The sequence below is a fragment of the Cavia porcellus genome, unplaced genomic scaffold (assembly GCF_034190915.1).
Source record: "Cavia porcellus strain 051 isolate PalLab524CR breed Dunkin Hartley unplaced genomic scaffold, mCavPor4.1 scaffold_37, whole genome shotgun sequence".
NCBI classification, from domain to species: domain Eukaryota; kingdom Metazoa; phylum Chordata; class Mammalia; order Rodentia; family Caviidae; genus Cavia; species Cavia porcellus.
In genome coordinates this window covers 9964833-9984315 of record NW_026947520.1, presented here as the reverse complement: position 1 = coordinate 9984315, position 19483 = coordinate 9964833, and the positions used below count along the sequence as shown (strand labels likewise).

The following is a 19483-nucleotide window of genomic DNA, read 5'->3' as shown; positions in this document are numbered from 1 at the left end:
CACTCACTGGTATTGAGTGGCTGTGTCCTGAAAGGGGACAGTGCCCTCCAGGCCAGGTGGGTCCCACGCTTCCTGTCCAGGGAAGGAAGCCTCCAGCTGACACTGCCTGGCTCAGCCCTCTCCCTTCCCAAAAGCTCTGGATTGTCTGTCCCCTTGTGTGGCAGTACCCTGCCACCTCCAGGAAGCATGAGCTGCGTCTCCAACCTTCTGTCACCTTCCTCTGGAATGTCAGCCCCCAGCAGCACGCCGGGTTATAAATGTCACAGTCCCCAGGCTTCAGCACAGCCAGTCAATTACACAGGGAAGGCCACAAAAGGCCACCCCATTGGGCTTTCTTACCGATACAGCTGGAAACGATAAATAAGAAGCTACCAGCCAGCCAGGCGTTGTGACACACACCTGCATCCCAGTCTGCTGGGAGGCTGAGACAGGAGGGTCACAGTTGGCCTGGGCAACTTAGTGAGACTTTGTCTCAACACAAAAAAAGGGCTGGGACTGTAACTCAGTGAGAAGGCCCCGTCCACTCACTGAGTCAACCCCCAGTATCTCAGAGAGAGACAGGAAGAGAGAGAGAATGAGAGAACAAGGGAAGAAAGGAGGTACTAAGCCTGACAGTGACGATGACAGCATCCTTGCACAAGTGCGGCACTTTGAACTCTAGGAAGAGTATTAACCCTGCTGAGGGTAATGACCAACGACGGAGGGCTGCACAGACTTTGAAGCTAGCGCGGTGCTTTCACAGCCCTAATTTCACACCGTCTTCAAAACTATCCTTATAAAAAGTCACAGGGGATGAAACGAAGCAGGTAAAATGCAAAATAACTGCTGGAGCGGCCAAGAGATGGGGGTACTGCTCTCTACCTGGGGCTGTTTGAAGTCTGCTACTGTGAAGAGGCTTTTTTTTTTTTCCTTTGTATGGGAATCGAACCCAGTGCCTTGCGCTTGCCAGCCAGGCGCTATGCACTGAACTCTGAGCTTAGTCCCAACCCAAGAGCTTTTTTTTAAAATCACTCAAGTACATAAGTGAAGTACAAGGTATTAGAATCACCAGAATTTTTTTTTTGTTTTGAGACAGAGTCTTGCTGTGTATTCTAGGCTGGCCTTGAACCCACTATGTAGCCCAGGCTGGCCTCAAACTCGTGGCAGTCCTCCTGCCTCAGCCTCCTGAGTGCTAAGATTATGGGAGCATACTCTGCTTCCTTGGGATCTTAAAAGGATCCTATAGAGAGCAAGATCTCTTGGTTAAATAAGCCCAGCAGACATGGGATCAAACGCAGAATCAGGTCCACGCACTGCAGGACTTCTCAGGGCCTTTATAGAATCTTCCCTGTGACACAGCCTGGGAAGTGCTGGGCCACATGGGACACAGGTAAACAAGAGCCCCATTTTCCTGACTGCACCAGCCCCCAGCAGGGCTCTGTGGAAATCAGAACCCCAGGTGGGGAACCCAGGGGAGAGACAGACTGCAGCTGGGCCCTGGAGAATAATCTTTGTGGGGAACAATTGGCCTCCAGACAGTGGTGAGGTCACAGCAGGTGTGGGCACAGAAGGTGCTCCTGGTCCTAGAGATGTCAGCACCCCAGAACATCCTGGAGAAGCCAAGGGGAGGGTCAGCCCTCCCACTCCCAGGCAGCTGCTCCGGGGCACGGCCTCCACAGGGCAGCAGCTGCCTCAAATCCACCTGCCCTTCCCTCCCCTAATCCCCTCCCCAGACCACACACTCACAGCAGGACCAGTGGTGGCATCTCCAGCAGAGCTATTGATGCTTAATCACAACCTAGCTTCACTGAGCGCCAGTTGTGTGTCGAGCCAACACCCACGCTATGTACTCACAAGCCCACCACAGTCTGTTTTATAGATGGGCAAACTGAGGTGCACAAAGGCCCAAGGATTTGTCCTGTCATTCAGATAAAGAATGGTAAAGCTGAGCTTTGAACCCAGGAAGAAGAGTCTAGAAGTCAGGCTCAGAACACCGCACTAAGCCACCCCCAAAAGGCTGCGTGGTCAGGGCCGAGCTTCCCACAGGGCAAGGCTTAATACAATCCTGCCACAGGCAGGAGAGTGAGTACTACCGCTGACTAAAGCTGCCCCACAGCAAGACACGTGAATTATGGACCCTACGGGAATGCATTAAGGGTCAAAAATGGCCCAGGGGCAGCTGGACAAGCCCTGCAGAACCCATCTCTGGCCAGCCCGAAATTTCCCAGACCTCCCCTAATCTGGCCTTCCTGTGCACTCGAGCCCACACCCCCACACCCTGGCCCAGTCATGCAGCCAGGAGGCTTTCCCTGCTGCTGGGCCAGCCTGGCCAAGGCAGGCACAACCACAGCAGAATTTACTGTGCCGTCCAAGACTCAGCCCCCAGCATCCCTGGGAGTCTGTGCAGCCTGGTCCTGTGCCCCTGCCTGTTGGCCCCTCTGAAACCAGGGCTCGGGCTTGGCTCCTGACTGGCACCCAGCACCGTGGGCAGCCAAACGCTGACTCTTGCCCCAGGGAACAGGGCTGCCTCTGACATCTCCTGGTTCTGATCAGGGTCACCCCAAGGGCAGAGGAGGGCAAAGAGGGTACAGAGGCCTGCCATGCTCAGGCCCAGTACCAGTCAGTGCCATACCTTCCTACCTCATTTCCTCCGCCTCCCCATACCTAACCAGGTGAGGCTCAGTGTCCCCATCATACAGATGAGGAAACCGAGGCTGAGAGAGGTAAAGCAGCTTAGGGATGGCACAGTACAGAAGCGTGGAGGAGTCTGGAAGCCCAGGCAGCTAACAGCTGTGCCACGGAGTCTTGACAGTACAAATGTCACCTCTCTTAGTACTGACCAAGGTAGGTGTGACCCTAGGGGGATCATACCACACGCCCCCTGACACCGCAGAAGTACCAGTGCACCTAATCACAGCACAGGTCAAGATGCCAGCATTGAGCAGCACGTGCTGGGTGCCAAGCGCTGCCGAGCCCCTAGCCCACTCTCCAGCAGGATTAGAAGGTCAGATGGGGAAACTAAGGCTTTGGGAGTGAAAACAAATCACCCAAAGTCACTAGAGCGCATGCCTGCCCTCCCTCACTCCCAGAGTGCCCGGGTCCTCCCCGGACTAACTCAGCCAATCTGTTCTACTCTTAGCCAATCACCACTATTCCTCTCAGCAGGCTGGTGATTGGCTAAAGAGGGAACAGGTGACCAACCGGCTCTGTCTGGCCAATGAGGTAAGAAGAAGTCTGCTGGAAAAGTTTCCTCACTTTTTTTTCTTCTTTTTAATACATTCAGGTTAGGCTAGTTGGGCCTCACTATCCACCTGAAATCATATTCTTTTTTCTCTTCTTTTCTTTTCTTTTTTGCATTGCTGGGAATCAAACCCAGGGTCTTACACATATTACGCAAGCACTTCACCACTGAACTACATCCCCAGACCTCATTATTTGTTCTTAAAGACAGATGTCCATGCCGGGCGTGGTGGCTCATGCCTGTAATCCCAGCACTTGGGAGGCTGAGGCAAGAAGATCGTTGCGAGTTCAAGACCAGCCTGGGCTACAAAGTGAACTCAAGGCCAGCCTAAACTGCACAGTGAGACCCTGTCTCAAAAAGACAAAAACAAAACAAAAAGAAAGACAGATGTCCATTAAAAGTGGGCACCTCCAGACATGGCACAGGACATTTCTGAATGTGATGACTGGAACTACTGCAGCCATCTCACCACCATGAGGTGCTATTACAAGAATATGCCAATGTGCTGGAGAGAACAGCCAGAGAGGTAGAAAGGCCCTGGATCCCTATTGTTTAAGCCTCTGGGGTCATGTTTTTTCCATTACTTGTAGCCTAACTGCCACGGCTAAAAAAAAAAAAAAGAAGAACTTCAGTAACTTCAGTCTCTCCAGCTCCAAATTCAATTGAGTCCTGCTCCAGAGTTTGAATTCAGATGTTACCCTGAAGTCTGAGTATCAGGCTGCCAAGCCAAACAAGAATGAATCCTGAACTTGGGCTCACCTGATTTGCTACATTATAGAAGAAAATGTCAGGGCCTACACTCAGTCCAGCACCGGTCCCTAGGGTCAGCCTTAAGAACCCCACTGGAGTCCTTTAGCAGAAGCCCCCCACCCGACATCAGGAGAATCCCAGGGCCAGCCGCTCCCCTCGGAAACCAGGTCTCAGCCCATTCTCCATCTCCACCGCCTTCTTCCACCGCTGCCCTATAAATCTCCAGTTTATTAATCCCTTACACGAAGCAGTCGGCGTGGGCTCCTGATTTACTCCCTGTTCATAAAATGCTGAGGAATTAAAGATGGAAATTACCCACAAGGACAGCGTGCCTTACTGGGGAGCCCTGGAGCCACTCCTAGCCAGGTCCTCCCCGTCCTTACCGCTTTCTGGGCCCCCCATCCAGTGACGTCATCTCACTGTCTAGGCCCCATGACCAAGCATCGGGGGTCCTACCCACACCACACCTCTTCACCCCAGTCTGTGCAAGGCAGTATGGGAGGCACCACACAGATGGGTTCCCCTGAGACCCATTTTTGGAAGAGTTTTCTCATCCTAAACTCCTTTGGGAGGAAAAATCAAGTTGGGGACAAAAATTAGGGAGCTGATTAAAGTGATTCAAATGTCAAAATATGTACTAAATCCTGAGGCAGGAGCTGGAGCAGAACAGAAACCATTTTAAAGGGACTTCAGCCACCTCAGGGCCTTAGGATCCTCATTTCCTGAGGCCTGGCAGAGCCCGGGGCTCCCAGCTACCCAGACACTGATGGTCTCTAAGGTCTAGCCTGCCACTGGGTCCTCCTGCACTGTCCATGAGGGTCTTAAGGTGGCCGAGTTCCCACCTCTCAGGCTCACCCTGGAGCTGGTTGCTGAGTCCTTCAGATGAGGGACAGCCACGGAGAGACACCAGGTCCCATGCCAATGGCAAAACTGTCCGTGTCCAGCAGGATGAGGTGCCTTTAGCTCTGCGACACGCCCAAGACAGCGCCAGGCACTGGGTCCCTGTGTGATGGAGTGCCTGCTCCTAAGGATCTCACTGGCTGTAAATCAAGAGAACACAAAGTTGGGTGACTTAGCCTTCAGGACAGAAGGAAGCCCAGGGAAGGCTTCCTAGAGGGGGTGACGTCTGGACTGACCGGCGGAGGACACGTGAGCTGACTAAGAAAGGCAGGCAGGACTTGCTGTGTGAAAACCGCAAGAGGGCCCCAGAGCTGAGTGGACGGGGCACAGGGGGCACAGAAGCAGCTGGGTACTACCGAAGTCCACAGGGAGGCGGATTAGGAGTGGCAGCTGGGCCTGGGCTGCTGTGCTAATGAGTTCTGACTTTCTCCGAGGGCAATGGGGAACCATTAAAGACTTTCCGACAGGCAGGAAAGAGGTGCCTCCTGCACTTCAGACAGATCCTTCTGGCCACGGCGGGAGGAGCAGAGGTAGACCAGGGATGGGATCCAGGACCCAGACAGCAGGAGTGAGACCAGGAAGAGGCTAGTGGCCTCGGGGACTTGGGAAAGGCTGTGCTAACCCTGGGCCCACCTGGGGGCAATGGCTGATTGCAGACAGCTCCCTGACACCCTCAAGTGCTCCATGTACCCTCCTGCCTCAGCCTCGTCTCCAGCTCCTCTTCCTGCGCTGGGCTGGGGAGAAGCCTCAGCCAACTCATGGTCCAGGGAGAGAATGGGGGGACAGATACCTGGGAAGACACTTGTCCTGGTCCTCTTGTACCTGGTGTTCCCCTCAAGCCTCGTTCCAGGGTGCCCCTGTATTCCTGGCTTGGGTCACACTTGCCCCTTCCTCTTGTCCACGGCTCTGGCGCAGGGTACCGGGCACACTGGTTAATATCTGTTTGCCCCCTGCACTGCCTGAAGACAGCACCACCTAACCCCACCCCCGAGGCCAGCGCTACTCCTGATTGGCATCGGGGCCCTGAGAGCCTTGAAGAAACTCCCAGGGTGCACTGGGGTGGGCGCAGGGTGCTGCCCAGGGTATCCTCTGCCCTGTGGCCCTGACAACACTGGGTCGCCCAGCTTGTCTCCTTCCAAATTACTACCCCCAGCAGAAAGCCACTGGACTGGATAAACAATCCCTGCTGTCACTATTTTACCTGCAACTAGGGATCCTGGCAACCAGGTTTTCAGGGCCTGACTTGGCCCTGATCTCCAACTCTCATTTCATCCTGAAGGGTAGTGACAGCAGTTGCCATTGCCCAGGTTAAGAAACGCCAAGCCCATACCAGATGTGTTGGTGCATAGCTATGATCCCAGCACTTGGGAGGCTGAGGCAGAAAGATCAGTGAGTCAGAGGCCAGCCTGGGCAACATTCTATGTTCATAGTAGATTACAAAGCAAGACCCTGTTTCAAAATGAAGAAAAACAGAAAATCCAAATTATCCTTCTCCACCCACCAGCTTACAAAAAGACCTAAGTATGACCTTGGGCAAGGTGGTCCCCTCTCTGGTCTGCAGAGCAGGACAGGAAGAGGACGTCCCCTTCCTCACAGCAAGCCATGCAGCTGCTGGCATTGGCATCCTCCTCTATAAAGGAGGCATCCTGCCAGGCCCAGTGTGTTAATCCAACTCCTGCCTTCATGGCCCTACCTGAGAGCAGGGAAGGAAGGAGAGACCCATCTTCCATCTGGTGGTGTAAATTACAGCAGGAAGCTGCCTGGGTTGGTGTCTTCTTTGGCATTAGAAGGATCATTAATTATGTAGTAAGTGTTTGAAAGGGAAAGACATCAGTAGCCTATAGGATGCATCTGCATAGTAATAAAGGATTGACTAGCTAGCAATATCTACCTGAGGCTATGGGAACTCCGGGTCTGGAGCCCTGCAGCAGTGGTAAACCACAATCACCAAAATCTCGGGGACAGTAAATAATGGCATGCCAATTGCTGAAGGATTTTTGGTGCCCGATGATGACAGCCAGTGGTTACCTGGCCAAGAACAGGGGAAGCAGCCCAGGGCCTCAGCCTCACCAGCAGAGGCCCGGATTTGCGGGTGGGCAACTCTTCCCCCACAGCCCCTGCCTGCCCAAGCGGGAAGCTGCTTCCCAAACCTGGATTTTGCTGACGGCACTTCCGTGATTCCCCTAGGAGTCAATTGCTGCTGGCGCACATGTTGTGCATCCCCCTTTAATGAGGAGCTGGAGGACCAGAGGAAAGCAGCTCCCACTCCTGGGGGGACCGATGCCACCAACACCCTGCAGGCTGGAGCCTGGGTGGCCACCCTGAGGCCACAGGGACAGGCTCCTACCTAGGACAGCGACCATCACAACAGTGGTCACTGAGTGCCAGGCAAGGGTCAACGCAACCCCGCAGCCCAGCATAGGAGTGGCCACCAAAACCCCCACAGTACAGGCCTGAGCAGTGTCCCTAGGAAGCAGCGTGGCTGGCCTCTAACCCTCTGTCCGAGGTGGTTCCTAACCCGTTTAACCCCTGGAGCCTGGCCCTGTTCTGCCTTCCTGTGTGCTGCTTTTCTAACCTGGCATCCCCAAGGAAAACACAAGCACCACAGGGAAGGGGTCCATCCCCATGGTGGTCACTGCTGCATCCCTGCCAGCTGCACATGGACCAGTCCCAGCTCGTCAGGAATCGCCTCCTCCTCCCTGACGGAGACCTGGGGGGGGGGGGGGAGACCAGATGGGATAGTACACACCCCACCAGGAACACCAGGAAGGTGAAGACTTCTGGGAACTGCTATCACCTCGTTCCTTGTGGCCAAAGATATCACGCTCTGGAAAGAGTCCTTTCAGCCAGGCGTGGTAGCTCATACCTTTAATCCCAGCACTCAGGAGGCTGAGGCAGGAGGATCCCTGCAAGTTCCTTCATAGCCTGGGCTACAAAGTGAGTTCAAGGCCAGCCCGAACTGCACATTGAAACTCTTGTCTCACAAAAACAAAAAAATAAAAATAAAGAAAATAAGTACACACACACAAAAAAAGGGTCCTTTCCCAATCATCCTGCCCTCACAGAGCACAGGGCAGATCAAAACAGCTGCCAGGGCACCCAGTGCCTGCAGGGAAGCGGGGTCCCGCGCCCAGCCCTGCTCATCAGTGCACAGTGCTGGTCGGCTCGGGGCTGCTCGGCCCATCGCCTCCCAGACCTCAGCTGCTCTCTGGATGGGAACCCTGGCCTCTGCCTAGTGGGGTGGCTTTTCCTCCTTCCTGCCTCCGCTCTCTCTTCCACTCCCTCTCTTTGCCCAGCATGCGCACCCCTGAACCCCAATAAAGCACCAACAGGAAGTCTTGTCTCAGCCTCTGTTTTCAGGGGAACCCATGAACTGCCCAGCCACGGGTGACCCTGAGTGCCTAGCAGGACCTTGCTCATAATAAAGAAATGCAAAGAAAACTGGGCACAGTGATGCACACCTGTAATCCCAGCACTACAAAAGCAGGCTGAGGCAGGAGGATGCCAAGTCTGACCCCAATCTGGGAAACTTTACAACTTAGCGAGATCCCATCTCAACACAAAACCCAAAAAATCACTTGGGGACGTAGGCCAGTGTAAAGGCCCTGGGCTCCATCCCCAGAACAACCCTGAAAACGCTCAACGGAAGACAGATGCTTGACCTTGAGAAAGAGACAAGACTCTGCTGACCTTTCCATGGGAGGACAGAGGAGACCTGGGTCCTTAAAGACACAAAGGATTCCCTAGCTTTCTGAGCCATCTCCAAATGCCACTCGGGGGTGATAGCAGCTTAAGTCCCCCTGAACCAGACTTCCTGAAAGGCAGTGGAGGAATCTGAGCCCACTGCCTGTTAGTCTGAGGGAAGTTGATGCACAATTTATACTAAAGTGTAAAAGACAACCCAGTGGGGACCAGCAGTGCTAACATCCACCAAGTCTTTTCTATATTACAGGCACCAAGCTAAGCCCTGTACCTGCATGGTTCATTTGCTCCTCCACAACTCCAGGTATATTTATTAATATTAGGTTATTAACATTTTCTTTTGATGGGCAATGAAAGGGGTGTGCATAGGTGAAGCCACTTGTCAGATGCATGCAGCTAATAAGCCACAGAGCCAGGACTAGAACGCAGTGTAAAGAGGAGACATGGAACCCAGGGGTGGCCAGGAAAAAGACACTGGGTGTGGCTTTTAGGAGTCTTGTGTGGCTTCAGAAATGTCACTAATTAGGCAGAAGGTGCTTGTCTAGCTCTTTGGTCCCACCAAGGACAGGTTGGGGGGCTGGAGGTCCCAGGCGTCCTCCTCTTCTCCAGATGAAAGAAAGTCAGAGAAGACCGAGAAGCAGGTGATAGAGCCAGGCCAGACAGTGCTTACCGCTGGCCAGGAGCCTGAGGAGGGCCATGACTGTAGCTGGGAAAATCTTCCCTCTGTTCCCCCATGAACCAGGCCCTCTGCCTAGCGACTGTCACAGTGTCCCCTACATTGGAGGTCCAGGGAGGAGAACAGGACTGGCAGGAAGGCTAAGGGGGCATCAGAGGTTTCCTGGGGCTCCCACCCTGCCCAGAAGCCCAACCGTGGGAGGGAGGTCTGCGCCAGAAAGAATGAAAGAAATAGCCAAAAAAAAAAAAAAAAAACCTCTCACTCTACTGACCTTCAAGAAGAGCAACTAGATTTTACCTTGAAAACTGGATCTGTGCAGTTGATGCAAATGATATGCAAACACAAATGCAAATGGGCCGGGGCTGCCATTTGGAAGCCTCCACGCCCAGCACCTCCAGAGGGAGGTCGAGGCAAAGGGACAGAGGACAACCAGGGAGGGCTCTGGGGATGCCCGAGTTTGGGAGGGAGGTGACAGGAGGTGAAGCAGGGACCAGGTCTGGAGTACGTTCTGCACCAAGGTCCTTCCCCACCCTGCTGAGATCGTCTGGTTGCTGTGAGTCTGCACTGCCCACATGCATGTGCACCCACACACACACACACACACACACACACGTGTGCACGTGCACAGAGCAGTCATGCAGGCACAGAAACACTGGAAGGCAAAGGAATCTGTCTGGGAAAGAAAGAATTCTGTGCACCCAATGCTGGCACTGTGCCACCGTGGAGCAGCAACTGTGATTCCTGTTTGCATCTTCCCCAGGCTGCAATGAGGAGGGGGCCCAGTATCCGACAGCCACTGACCCTTATCCAGGAGGCCCCAAGGTGACCAACACAGTGGCGAAGAGCAAGGAAGACCTAAAGACCTAAATTAAGGAGGTAGGGACGTAGCTCAGTGGCATAAGCACCTGCCTGGCAAGCGCAAAGTCCTGAGTTTAATTCCTGATACCAAAAAAAAAAAGACCTAAATTAGCTTTTTTTCTTTGATTTTTTTTTTTCCTTGACAGTACTAGGCAAATGCTCCTCCACTGAGCAACACCCTAGCCCAAGACATAACTCTAGCTGGTGACATGCAGCTGCAAGAGTTCCCCCTGATAGCTGGTGTGGCACTGCACATCTGTAATTCCAGCACTCAGGAGGCTGAGGCAGGAGGGTTGCCAAGGGGCTACACAGTGATTTCAAGGCCAGCCTCTATTACATAGCCAGCCTGTCTCAAAAAACAAAAACAAACAAGAGTCCCCTCTGTCTCGCTTCAGCAAAGCCTCCCCCACACAAAGTACAACAGAGAAGTGACTGTCACTTCCTCCCCCTCTCACTTGACAACTCTCCAGTTTTTAATCTGGTGTCCTGCCTCCTCAGCCCCCAACCCTACTCCTTCCATCCCATTCTGCTGCAGCTCTGGCTAGGGGTACACGCCTGGACCTCTGGGCCACCAATCTGGGACACTCTCTGTGCACCTGGGAACTTGGAGAGCCTCAGCTGGAAGGTGGCTGGGTGCAGGGCAGCCTTAAAATAAAGGCCATAATTAGCAGAGCTGGAGGAGCTGCAAAATGCCAAATCCTCGTATTTTAGGGCCTCAGATCCCCTTTCCAAATTAATATTCATAGGGACTGACATGCCATTTATTTGCATATGTAGATTACTGCTCACCCTCTGCAGGGTGTTTTTATTTATTGTATTAAGTTGGGATGACACAGCAGGCCAGTCAAGCAGGGGAGGGCAGGTCACAGGGCAGGGTGGGCTGACACCACGTTTGCCTCAAAGCCAGGTAGACCCTAAGGCCCCAGCCCGGCCACCTCCTCTGTGACCCTCAGAGCCAACTTCTCTTGGGCACCAGAGTTAGAGCGAGTCAGTGAAAGACACCTGAATCCTTGTTTCTGAGGGTGACAATCTACTTTACAAAGTTGTAAGACCTAAACCAGAAAATAAAGGCACCCCGGAAGTCTGTCCTAAAGTACAAAGCCCTGACAGCGGCAGCCACCGTCACTGCTCCCACACCAGCCCCTCTGCAGGGGAGGGAAGAGGTGCCCCTGCCCACTGTCATCCAAAGCCTTCTGCCATCTCGGTCCTCTCCAGTCACCCCTCTCCTGCACCAGGTATCAGGATTTAGCTGCTGCCCCAGGAAGTTCAGGGGCCCCCATGAGAATCCAGAGGTTCCTGAATTATCCCAACGTCAGGCCTGGGGACACAGCCAAACGGCGGAACACAAGGAAAATCATTACAGGAAGAGGCACCTAGAAAGGGGAGAAGGTCAGCAACAGGCTGGAGATAAATGCCAAGAGCAGGCCCTGCCCATACCGCCCCCTGCTGGCCAAGAGCACCCCCACACTGCCTGTGCGCTCCCAGGACCTGGCAGGTTTGTCACAAGGCGAATACAAACAGTGCCTAACAGTCACCTAAAGGGGAGGGCAGCACAGGTGAGGTGAGCGCTGAGTCTCTCCTCCAGCTAAACTGAAGGGGAGAAGGGCGATTGTTTTCAGGTAAGTTATCTATTCTTGTGGTTTATTAACTCAATAGATGCACCTGAACTGCCTAGCGCAAGTGACGCCCTGGATTCACGCCCAGTGACACCACACACGCACTCACAGACAGTACAAGGAGGATTCGCCCAACCGCAAGGTCCTGAGTTCAATTCCTGGTACAAAAAAAAAAAAGAATTCGGTCAACCCCACCTTCTATTCCAGTGGTCCTCTACTCAGTCAGATGCCCCATGGTGCACCCGATGCCCCGAGGCATAAGGGGAAGACCTAAGGGGTGACTGTGCCAGGGCAGGGAGGGCCGGAGGGCTCACAAGAAGGCAGCTTTAATGCTGTCTCCCAGGCAGGGGTGGTTTGGGTTCCACTCAGCGCAAGGCAGGAAGAGAAGCAGATGGGCATGGTGGGGAGCCCGGCAGGGAAGAAGGGGACATGGGACGGGGCAGACTGAGGAGACAGCCCGCATCTACAAGAAGAGTTTGGGCTTCACCCCGTGAGTTTCTATTAAAAAAAAAAAAAGTAAGATAAGTGAGCGGATATCTGTCCAGCTTTGGGGTGCTCGGAGGGCAAAGAGATGGGCAGGTGCCCCAGCTGCTTGACACTGGCGCCTGAGCAGCAGCAGGACTCCGGGCCCCCCACGCTAGAATTTCCAAAGACTGTCTCACTCACAGCAGCCCACCAGCTGCTCAGGAGACCCAGGTCCCATGTGAAGCCATGCGCCACCCCCAGAGGAGACAGGAAGAACCCAGTCCCGGGGGATTTTCACAGCAGAGAGGAGACATCACCAAGCAGCACCAGGAAGACAAAAGGAGCCCTGGCCTCCAGTACCGGGAGTCTGCCTGGGGTGGAGGGTGCTGCTAAGCTTTTGAGCCCAAACACTGGGAAGCAGGCACTGCTGACCACGAAAATGAAGCATCCGGGAGAGGAGGCTTGGGAGCCAGGAGGACGGCAGATCTCATTCAAGGTGCAAAGGCTTCAGGACGGGAGCCAGGCATCCCAACACCACTGCAGGGGACAACAGCCACCCAGCAGCCTCGACTTGCTTGGAAATCTGGGAGGTCATCAGACGAGAATCCAGGGCCTGGGACTGCAGGGGCCACCACTATGGCCTTCCAGAGCCACGCTGGTCAGGGCCAACCATACTTATACCATGAAAGCTGCTGTGATTGCAGAGACAAGATCTCATTCTGATCAAAAGGTTCCTCTGAGAACAGAAGAGCAAGAGGAAGTGCTGAACGATGGCAGAAGGAGCTGAGCACCTAGCCACACTTTCTGGCTGGAGCTCAGTACCACCATAAACCACCTCCTCCAGGAAGCCTTCCCTAACTACTGCCACTCCCGTGGACACTCCCCTCCTGTGATGGCTGGTCTGCCGGTCCTAATTACTTACTTTGTTTCTGCTCTCTATTTGATGACCACCCATTGTTACAGCTTGTGTCTAGATGTCCCCCCAAAGCCTCATGAAGTCACAGATGGGGCTTTTTTGAAAGTGGCTGGATCTAAAGTGTGTAATGCTGGGACTGATTCATGGTGCAATGCCAGGGTCAAGGGCACTAGGATTAGGGACGTGTGTGCTACCTGCCCTGGGTAGCCCGGATAAGATAAAGGGGGCAGAAGGACGCTGTTGAGGTTCCTGGCTTGCTTGCTCTTGCTGTCTCCTGCCTGCCGTGAACTGCTTGCCCTCTGTGATGCCCCTCTGCCGTGCCACCCTGCCTTGGAGCCTGCCGATTATGGACTGAACCCTCTACATACTGTGAGACAAATGTTTCTCCCTTTAAATTTGGGTGTCAGCACATGTGTAAACATCATATTGTCGGGGCTGGGGATTTAGCTCAGCGGCATAAGCGCCTGCCTTGCAAGCAGGCAGTCGTGAGTTCGATCCCCAGTACCGATAAAAAGGAAAAAGACAAAAAAATAAAAAAATAAACATCATATTGTCTCACTAGTGTGAGAAGCTGAAAGAATATCCAGGCTTCCGTCCTGTATATGTGAATATAAAAGACAGTTAAGATAGTTATACTACTGATTTCTCTGAATTCGCTAAAGAGAAAGATTTGCACTGGTATTTTTCAGACAGTTTTTCAGCAGATGTCTTGTGCTCTGGGTGAATGATTTGGGCATGACAATGTGCAAGGTATGTACCATTGTTGCTCCCTGATTAACATGTTTTGAAATTTTGTTTTATATTTTTTGCTTTTTTTTCTCTTTGAAATAAAATAGATTTGAAAATAAATAAATGAATAAATTTGGGTGTCGGGTAGTTTGTCTCAATAAGGAGAGAAAAGTAACTAGGACGCGAGTTTGATCCCTGGTACCAAGAAAAGTAACTAAGACATAGACCTCCTGCACAAGGTTATAAATTCTTGGGTGTTCACTGCCAAATCTTCAAATTAGATTACCTGTCCTGTATCAATCAAATGTAATTATCGAACCCATTCAGATTCATCTTCACAATAAATCTCGTTTTTCACGTGGGTAAACTGAGGTACAAAGGGTGAAATACTTTGCCCAGGGTCACACGGCTGAAGAGGAATGGAGAATCCAAACTCGGGTCTTGAAAGCTACCGCCAACATTTTCCATTGTTCTTTCCTCCTTTCTAAAAGAACCCCAGGACTGGGGATTTAGCTTAGTGGCTCAAGCACTTACCTGGCAAGTGTGAGGTCATGAGTTCGATCCCTGGTACCAAAAAAGAAAAAACAAGCAAATAAAAGCACCTTGAGTGCTTGAGTTCCTCTCTGAGGTCCAACCCAGATGATTATAGGCCCATTATGACAAGCTGTCTCTTGCCCGTGGTTAGCTTAAGCGTGCTGTGTGATTCGCACTCTCAGCCATGAAGACTTGAGGAAAAGTCGGCTCAGGGATTTCTGGGGAAGGTTCTTTTCTTGCCTTTTCTGCCTGCAACAAGATACTGAAAAATAAAACAGCCGGAACTGCGGCAGCCATCTTATGACCTTGAGGACAGGAAAGATCTTGGGTGACAACGTTGAACCACTGAAAGAAAGATCCTTGAAGCAGACATAGGCCACATCTCTTGACGAGAGAGATACTAACTTTCTCACTGTTTCATCCAGTAGAGTTCAGCTTGTCTGAGGCTTGCAGCCTTGATACCCACTCCAGTCAAGGGCTCACCAAAGAGACATGAGCAAACCATTGCGGATGATATTTAACAAGTCTTAGCCTGCCCTCATTATGCTTATCAAGTCCAATAACTTCAATCTACATTTCATTAATGGATTCTCCTCTCCCTCACAGGTTACATGGGATCTCACGGTCGCTGACCAATTCCTGTTCCACCTTCTACCCCCACCTCTAAGGATCAAGCTCAAAGCAAGATACTTGCACGCCAGAGTGAACATCGGCACAACCCCACGTTCCTAAATATTTGTTCTTTGAAATGTTTTTCTCAATTAGATCTCACCCGAGTGTTTGAGAGTCAGGCTGAATTCCAACTTCCTGCTCGGAACAGACAGGTTGCGCCTGCATAATTAAAGCCAGCCAGCTTTATTTGCTATGAAAACATGGATTTTTTTTTTTTTTTTGCTCCTTCTCAACTGTAAAATAATCAATAAATAGAGTCCTGATGAAAAATGCCAGCATTTAGGAGAACAACCCTTTTATGCTTCTTTTCTTTGGGGGCTAATTAACACATCGGGGATAAAGTGTACCATTAGATTCAGCCCATCTGAGAAGTTGAAAAAACTCTCGCTTCTGTCGAGACGTGGCCTCTTGTCAGAAATGCCGGTGAGACAGACGACAGGCAGGCAGGAAGACAGTTTCAGAACATTTTGAAATGCACCACAAACGCATCTGTAAAGGTGACATAGGCTTCTTGTGGCCTCTCTCAGTTCACAGCGGCTGTTCAGTGTTTTTCTCCTGTCTCCCTGCCTGGTTTCTGATCCATGAGACCCAGCCGGCCCCAGGGGCAGGAGAAGCCACCTCTAGGACTTTCTTAGTTTAAATGATAAAGACACGGTTCTACGGACAATGACTATCCATGCCATGAAGACTGCATGAGGGTCCCAGCGGCGGATGACACCTTTTCAATTATGTCACCGCTGTAACAAACCCCCACTGAGCCGCGGGGCAAGGAGACCACATTCAACACAGGACGCTTATTTACTCCCTAATTATGCTGCAATATATTCTCTGTGTGTGTGTGCAGATGAAGATAAAATATTCTTTTAATTCTCTGACCACCCAGGTGGGGGAATCGTAGACAGGCAAGTCCTAGATTTCCTGCAGCTAAACTGCAGCCCTTTGTTCCGAGTCTCTCCCCTCCGCAAGGGACTTAGGAGAAGCATACATTTTACCCGGTTCCACTGCACTGCTTCTCAAAGTGTGGTTCCAGACCACCACCAGCACAAACAGCAGCAGCACCTAAGAACTCTTCAGAAACGCAGCTCCCCAGATGCCCTTTAGATGCCTGAATCAGAAACTCTGAGGGTAGGTTCAGTAATTTGCTTCATGGGCCCTGCATGCTGATGTCCAAGAACCACTGGCCTACGAAACAGCCAGAGCAGCTCTTTAACTTGAACCAGGTATCAGGGACACCTAGAATCTGTAAGAGCTGGGCCACTCTGCTGCAGTTCGGGGCTCCACTTATCCATCTGTACAATGGGACTCAAGAGCTACCAGGCAGCTGCGGATGCTGGAATTTAAGAGGCTCATGGTTACCTGGCACCTATCTCTATGGATACCTCAGAAGATCACCGTTGCCAACACTCACCAGCTCCCTCCTGCCACCCGCTAACTGGCAGAAGCTCTGCAGAGCCGTTCTCCAACACCACAGCTAAGGTCATTGACGCAGCCACCATGGGTCACCGTAGCAACCGGGAGTGGGGGGGTAGGGCCGGGAGCTCACAGAATCTCCAAAGCTTATCACCACAGAGCTCTGGGCCACTGGGGGGAAGTGGGGACCGTTGCTCTTTGCTGGACTGTCCCACTTGGGCAGCTCTGCAGATACCCTGTTGCGTATTTGCCTACACCTATGGCTACATAGTAAGTCTGCAGAAGACAGAGCCTAGGGTTAGCGGGGGCCTCTTGAGGTCTGATTCATGGCTGTGTCCCCAAGGGCCACACAGATGCCACTACAAAGCAGTAGCTCCAGCACAATACTGAGACTAAATCTTCCTAGTCCCCGTGTCCTAAGTTACGGCTGGGAAGAGGTAAAGACATGATGGAAACCCTGGGAAAACAGAAAAAGCAGCAGAAGCCAGAGGGTTTCCCGGATGATGCCACAACCCTCTGGCTCACGGACTGCTGACTTCTGCAGCAGCTGCTCACCTCATCTAGGACCAGAGGACCTCAGGGCTGGGGCCTGAGTGCGAGTTCTTCTTGGCCTTGACCCTGATATGCCCTTTGCGTAGCTGCTTAGCCAGACTTCTAGCTTTCCACCTTCCTCTAGCACTCAAGCCCCTGGCACAGTCCTGCTCCTCCAGCTGTAAATCCACCCACGGCCAGGACTCCCTAGGTGTGCATCCAAGGGTCACAAAAGCAGTCATCCTGGGGACACAGAGGCAACAAGAGGGCCCAGAAAGCAACGCCCCCTCTGACCTCACCCTCGAAGCCCTCCAGGCTGGCTCTGGAGGCAGTGGCCTTACAGGGCACCGCGGAAAGTGGTAAGGTCAGTGTGGCGCGCAGCAGAGGGCCCTGGTCTGGGAGCCAGGAGACCTAGCTCGCCTGCCCCTCCCTCCCTTGGCCAGCTCTCAGCGAGTCCTCCCACTTCCCGGGGCCTCGGTCTGTGGGTCCGTGGAATGGGAGGAGAAAGCCAGTATTGCAGTTGTATACTTCCCGTTTCGAGAGGTTTAAACAACAGCTGAGCAACAGTGAATGCTGGTGCACGGTGCGCACCAGGGAGAATCCACCAGTGCAGTGTTGCATGCCCTGGGCACCCTGCCCAGGCTGCAGGGGCGAGGTCACGGTGACCCTCTGCGCAAAGCCCTCAGCTTTTGGCCCCACTAAACCTGGCAAGAGAATCTCCATCTAGAGGGATACGGGGCGAGGGCCCCCTTTCTTGGCAGCTCGCTTGGGTTTCTGGACTCCCAGAGCGCGGACAGGCACCCGGGCAAGCTCGGGAAGCCCCGGCCGTCGCGCGCCGCCACCTGGCCGGTACCTTAACCCCAGTTTTCTCCGCAGAGCGCTGGAGGGGCGCTGACGCCCGGGCAAGTGTTAGGACCCGAAAGTGCCCTCAAAGCAGGATAGTCCTGCTGTATCCGCTCGCAGAGAGGATCTGTAACCGAGCCACTCGCTAGCCTGGCGGAGCGGGCCAGAGAGCCGGACCGAAACGCGGCCGCCGCGGGATGGAGCCCTGGAGCCCAGGCCGGGAGAAGCCGGCGGCGCCGAGCTCCGCGCGCCCAGATCGCGGCAGCGCCCAGATCGCGACGGCATGACTCCGTCCCACCCGCGAACCTCCACGCCCGCGAGGCACGATTCTCCTAACGTTAAGTCGTGGATATCTAACAAAGTAGGAAAATAAGCCAAGTCTTGGAGGAGGGCGGCCGCGCTGGGGGGCTCCGCGGGGCCCCCGCGACCACTCACTCCCCGCTTCCACCACGGTCGCCCACGGTGGCAGGCGATAAGTTAGGAACTTGGAGCCCGCGATCCTGGAGCGCACCGGGTGTGACTCGCTTCTTTTAACTTTGGGAGCGGGGGTGGTCGTGGGGGACAGGAGGTGTGTGCGAGGAACCAGGCCACTCACAGGACTGCCGGCGACCCGGACTCCCCAGATTAAAGGGGAATGCGCTCTACTGCGCGACGCCCCAAAGCCAAGCGCGAGTGGACCGGCCAGGGATCAGCGGGGCGAGATGCACTCGGCCACGGCCCAGACCCGCTCGCGTTCCCGGGCACCCTAGCGGCTCGGGAGCGGGAGTCCCCAGGTTCTGGGGCTCTGGCGCCACTCCCGGGGCTCCCCCGCACGTGGAGGCGCGGCGAACTCTGCATCCCGATTGCGGCCGGAGGGCGCACGCTTGCCCACACCGGGGCGCTCCGCGTGCTGCCCGGACCGCCTAGCACTGAACGCCTCCCTGCGCCAAACTCGGCTTCCGGAGCCCAGACCCCAGCCGGGGACCCACGGAGCTGGAGGAAAGTTAGTCTCGGGGCTGCAAAGCCCCCTCCCCAGCCCTGGACCCCACACCGCCGTCTCCCGGCGCCTCTGGTGCTCGGTGTCGTGCACCCAGCCACCTACCTGCTTCTGCGGCCCGCCCAGGGCTCGCCAGCCAGTCGCATGGTTCGGTCCTCCGGAGCCCGAGCCGCTGTAATCGCCGCGCCAGGCGCGGGAGCCACGAGCAGCCGGAGCCGGGAGGCGGGCAGCAGGCGAGTGCGCCAGCCGTGGCTGCTGGAGCCGGCGCCGCCGCGAGCCACCCCCACCCGAGCTCGGCCCCTCCCTCCGCCGAGCCGCCCTCCTCCCTGCGCCGCCCCCCCCCCCAGGCTCCCCACCCCCTTTTTCTCCCTTCTCTCTCTGGTCCTTTTAGACCCTGCTTCGCGCGCGCTCTTTTCCTGTCTCTCCCTTTAGCTCTCAATTGGATGCCTTTTCCTCTGATTCACCTCTTTCCAGCGTCCCTTCTCCCCTCCCCCTTTCATTCTTTCTGCTCTCTCTTTTCTGTATTTCTCTTTTCAGCCTCCCTCTCCTTTTCATCTTCTTGCACCTCTGCTCCCTCTGCAAGCCCACTGCGATTCCAAGCGGAATGGGGTGGGGTCTCACGAGCGTGGAAGGAGACCAGGGGCTTTTAGCAGGCCGGGACGGAGAGGGACAGGCCAGGGCTGGA

The 19483-nt window shown here is 54.0% G+C and overlaps 1 protein-coding gene across 1 annotated transcript in view; it reads right to left on the bottom strand.

The window, feature by feature from the left end:
- Megf11 (multiple EGF like domains 11) overlaps positions 1-19068 on the bottom strand; it is a 273478-nt gene extending 254410 nt beyond the window's left edge. The window contains exon 1 of the mRNA XM_063243299.1: positions 18904-19068. Coding sequence (XP_063099369.1) covers positions 18904-18944 — 41 coding nt within the window. The 5' untranslated portion in view covers positions 18945-19068. The remainder of the gene's footprint in view (positions 1-18903) is intronic.
- Between the last annotated feature and the right edge of the window lie 415 nt (positions 19069-19483).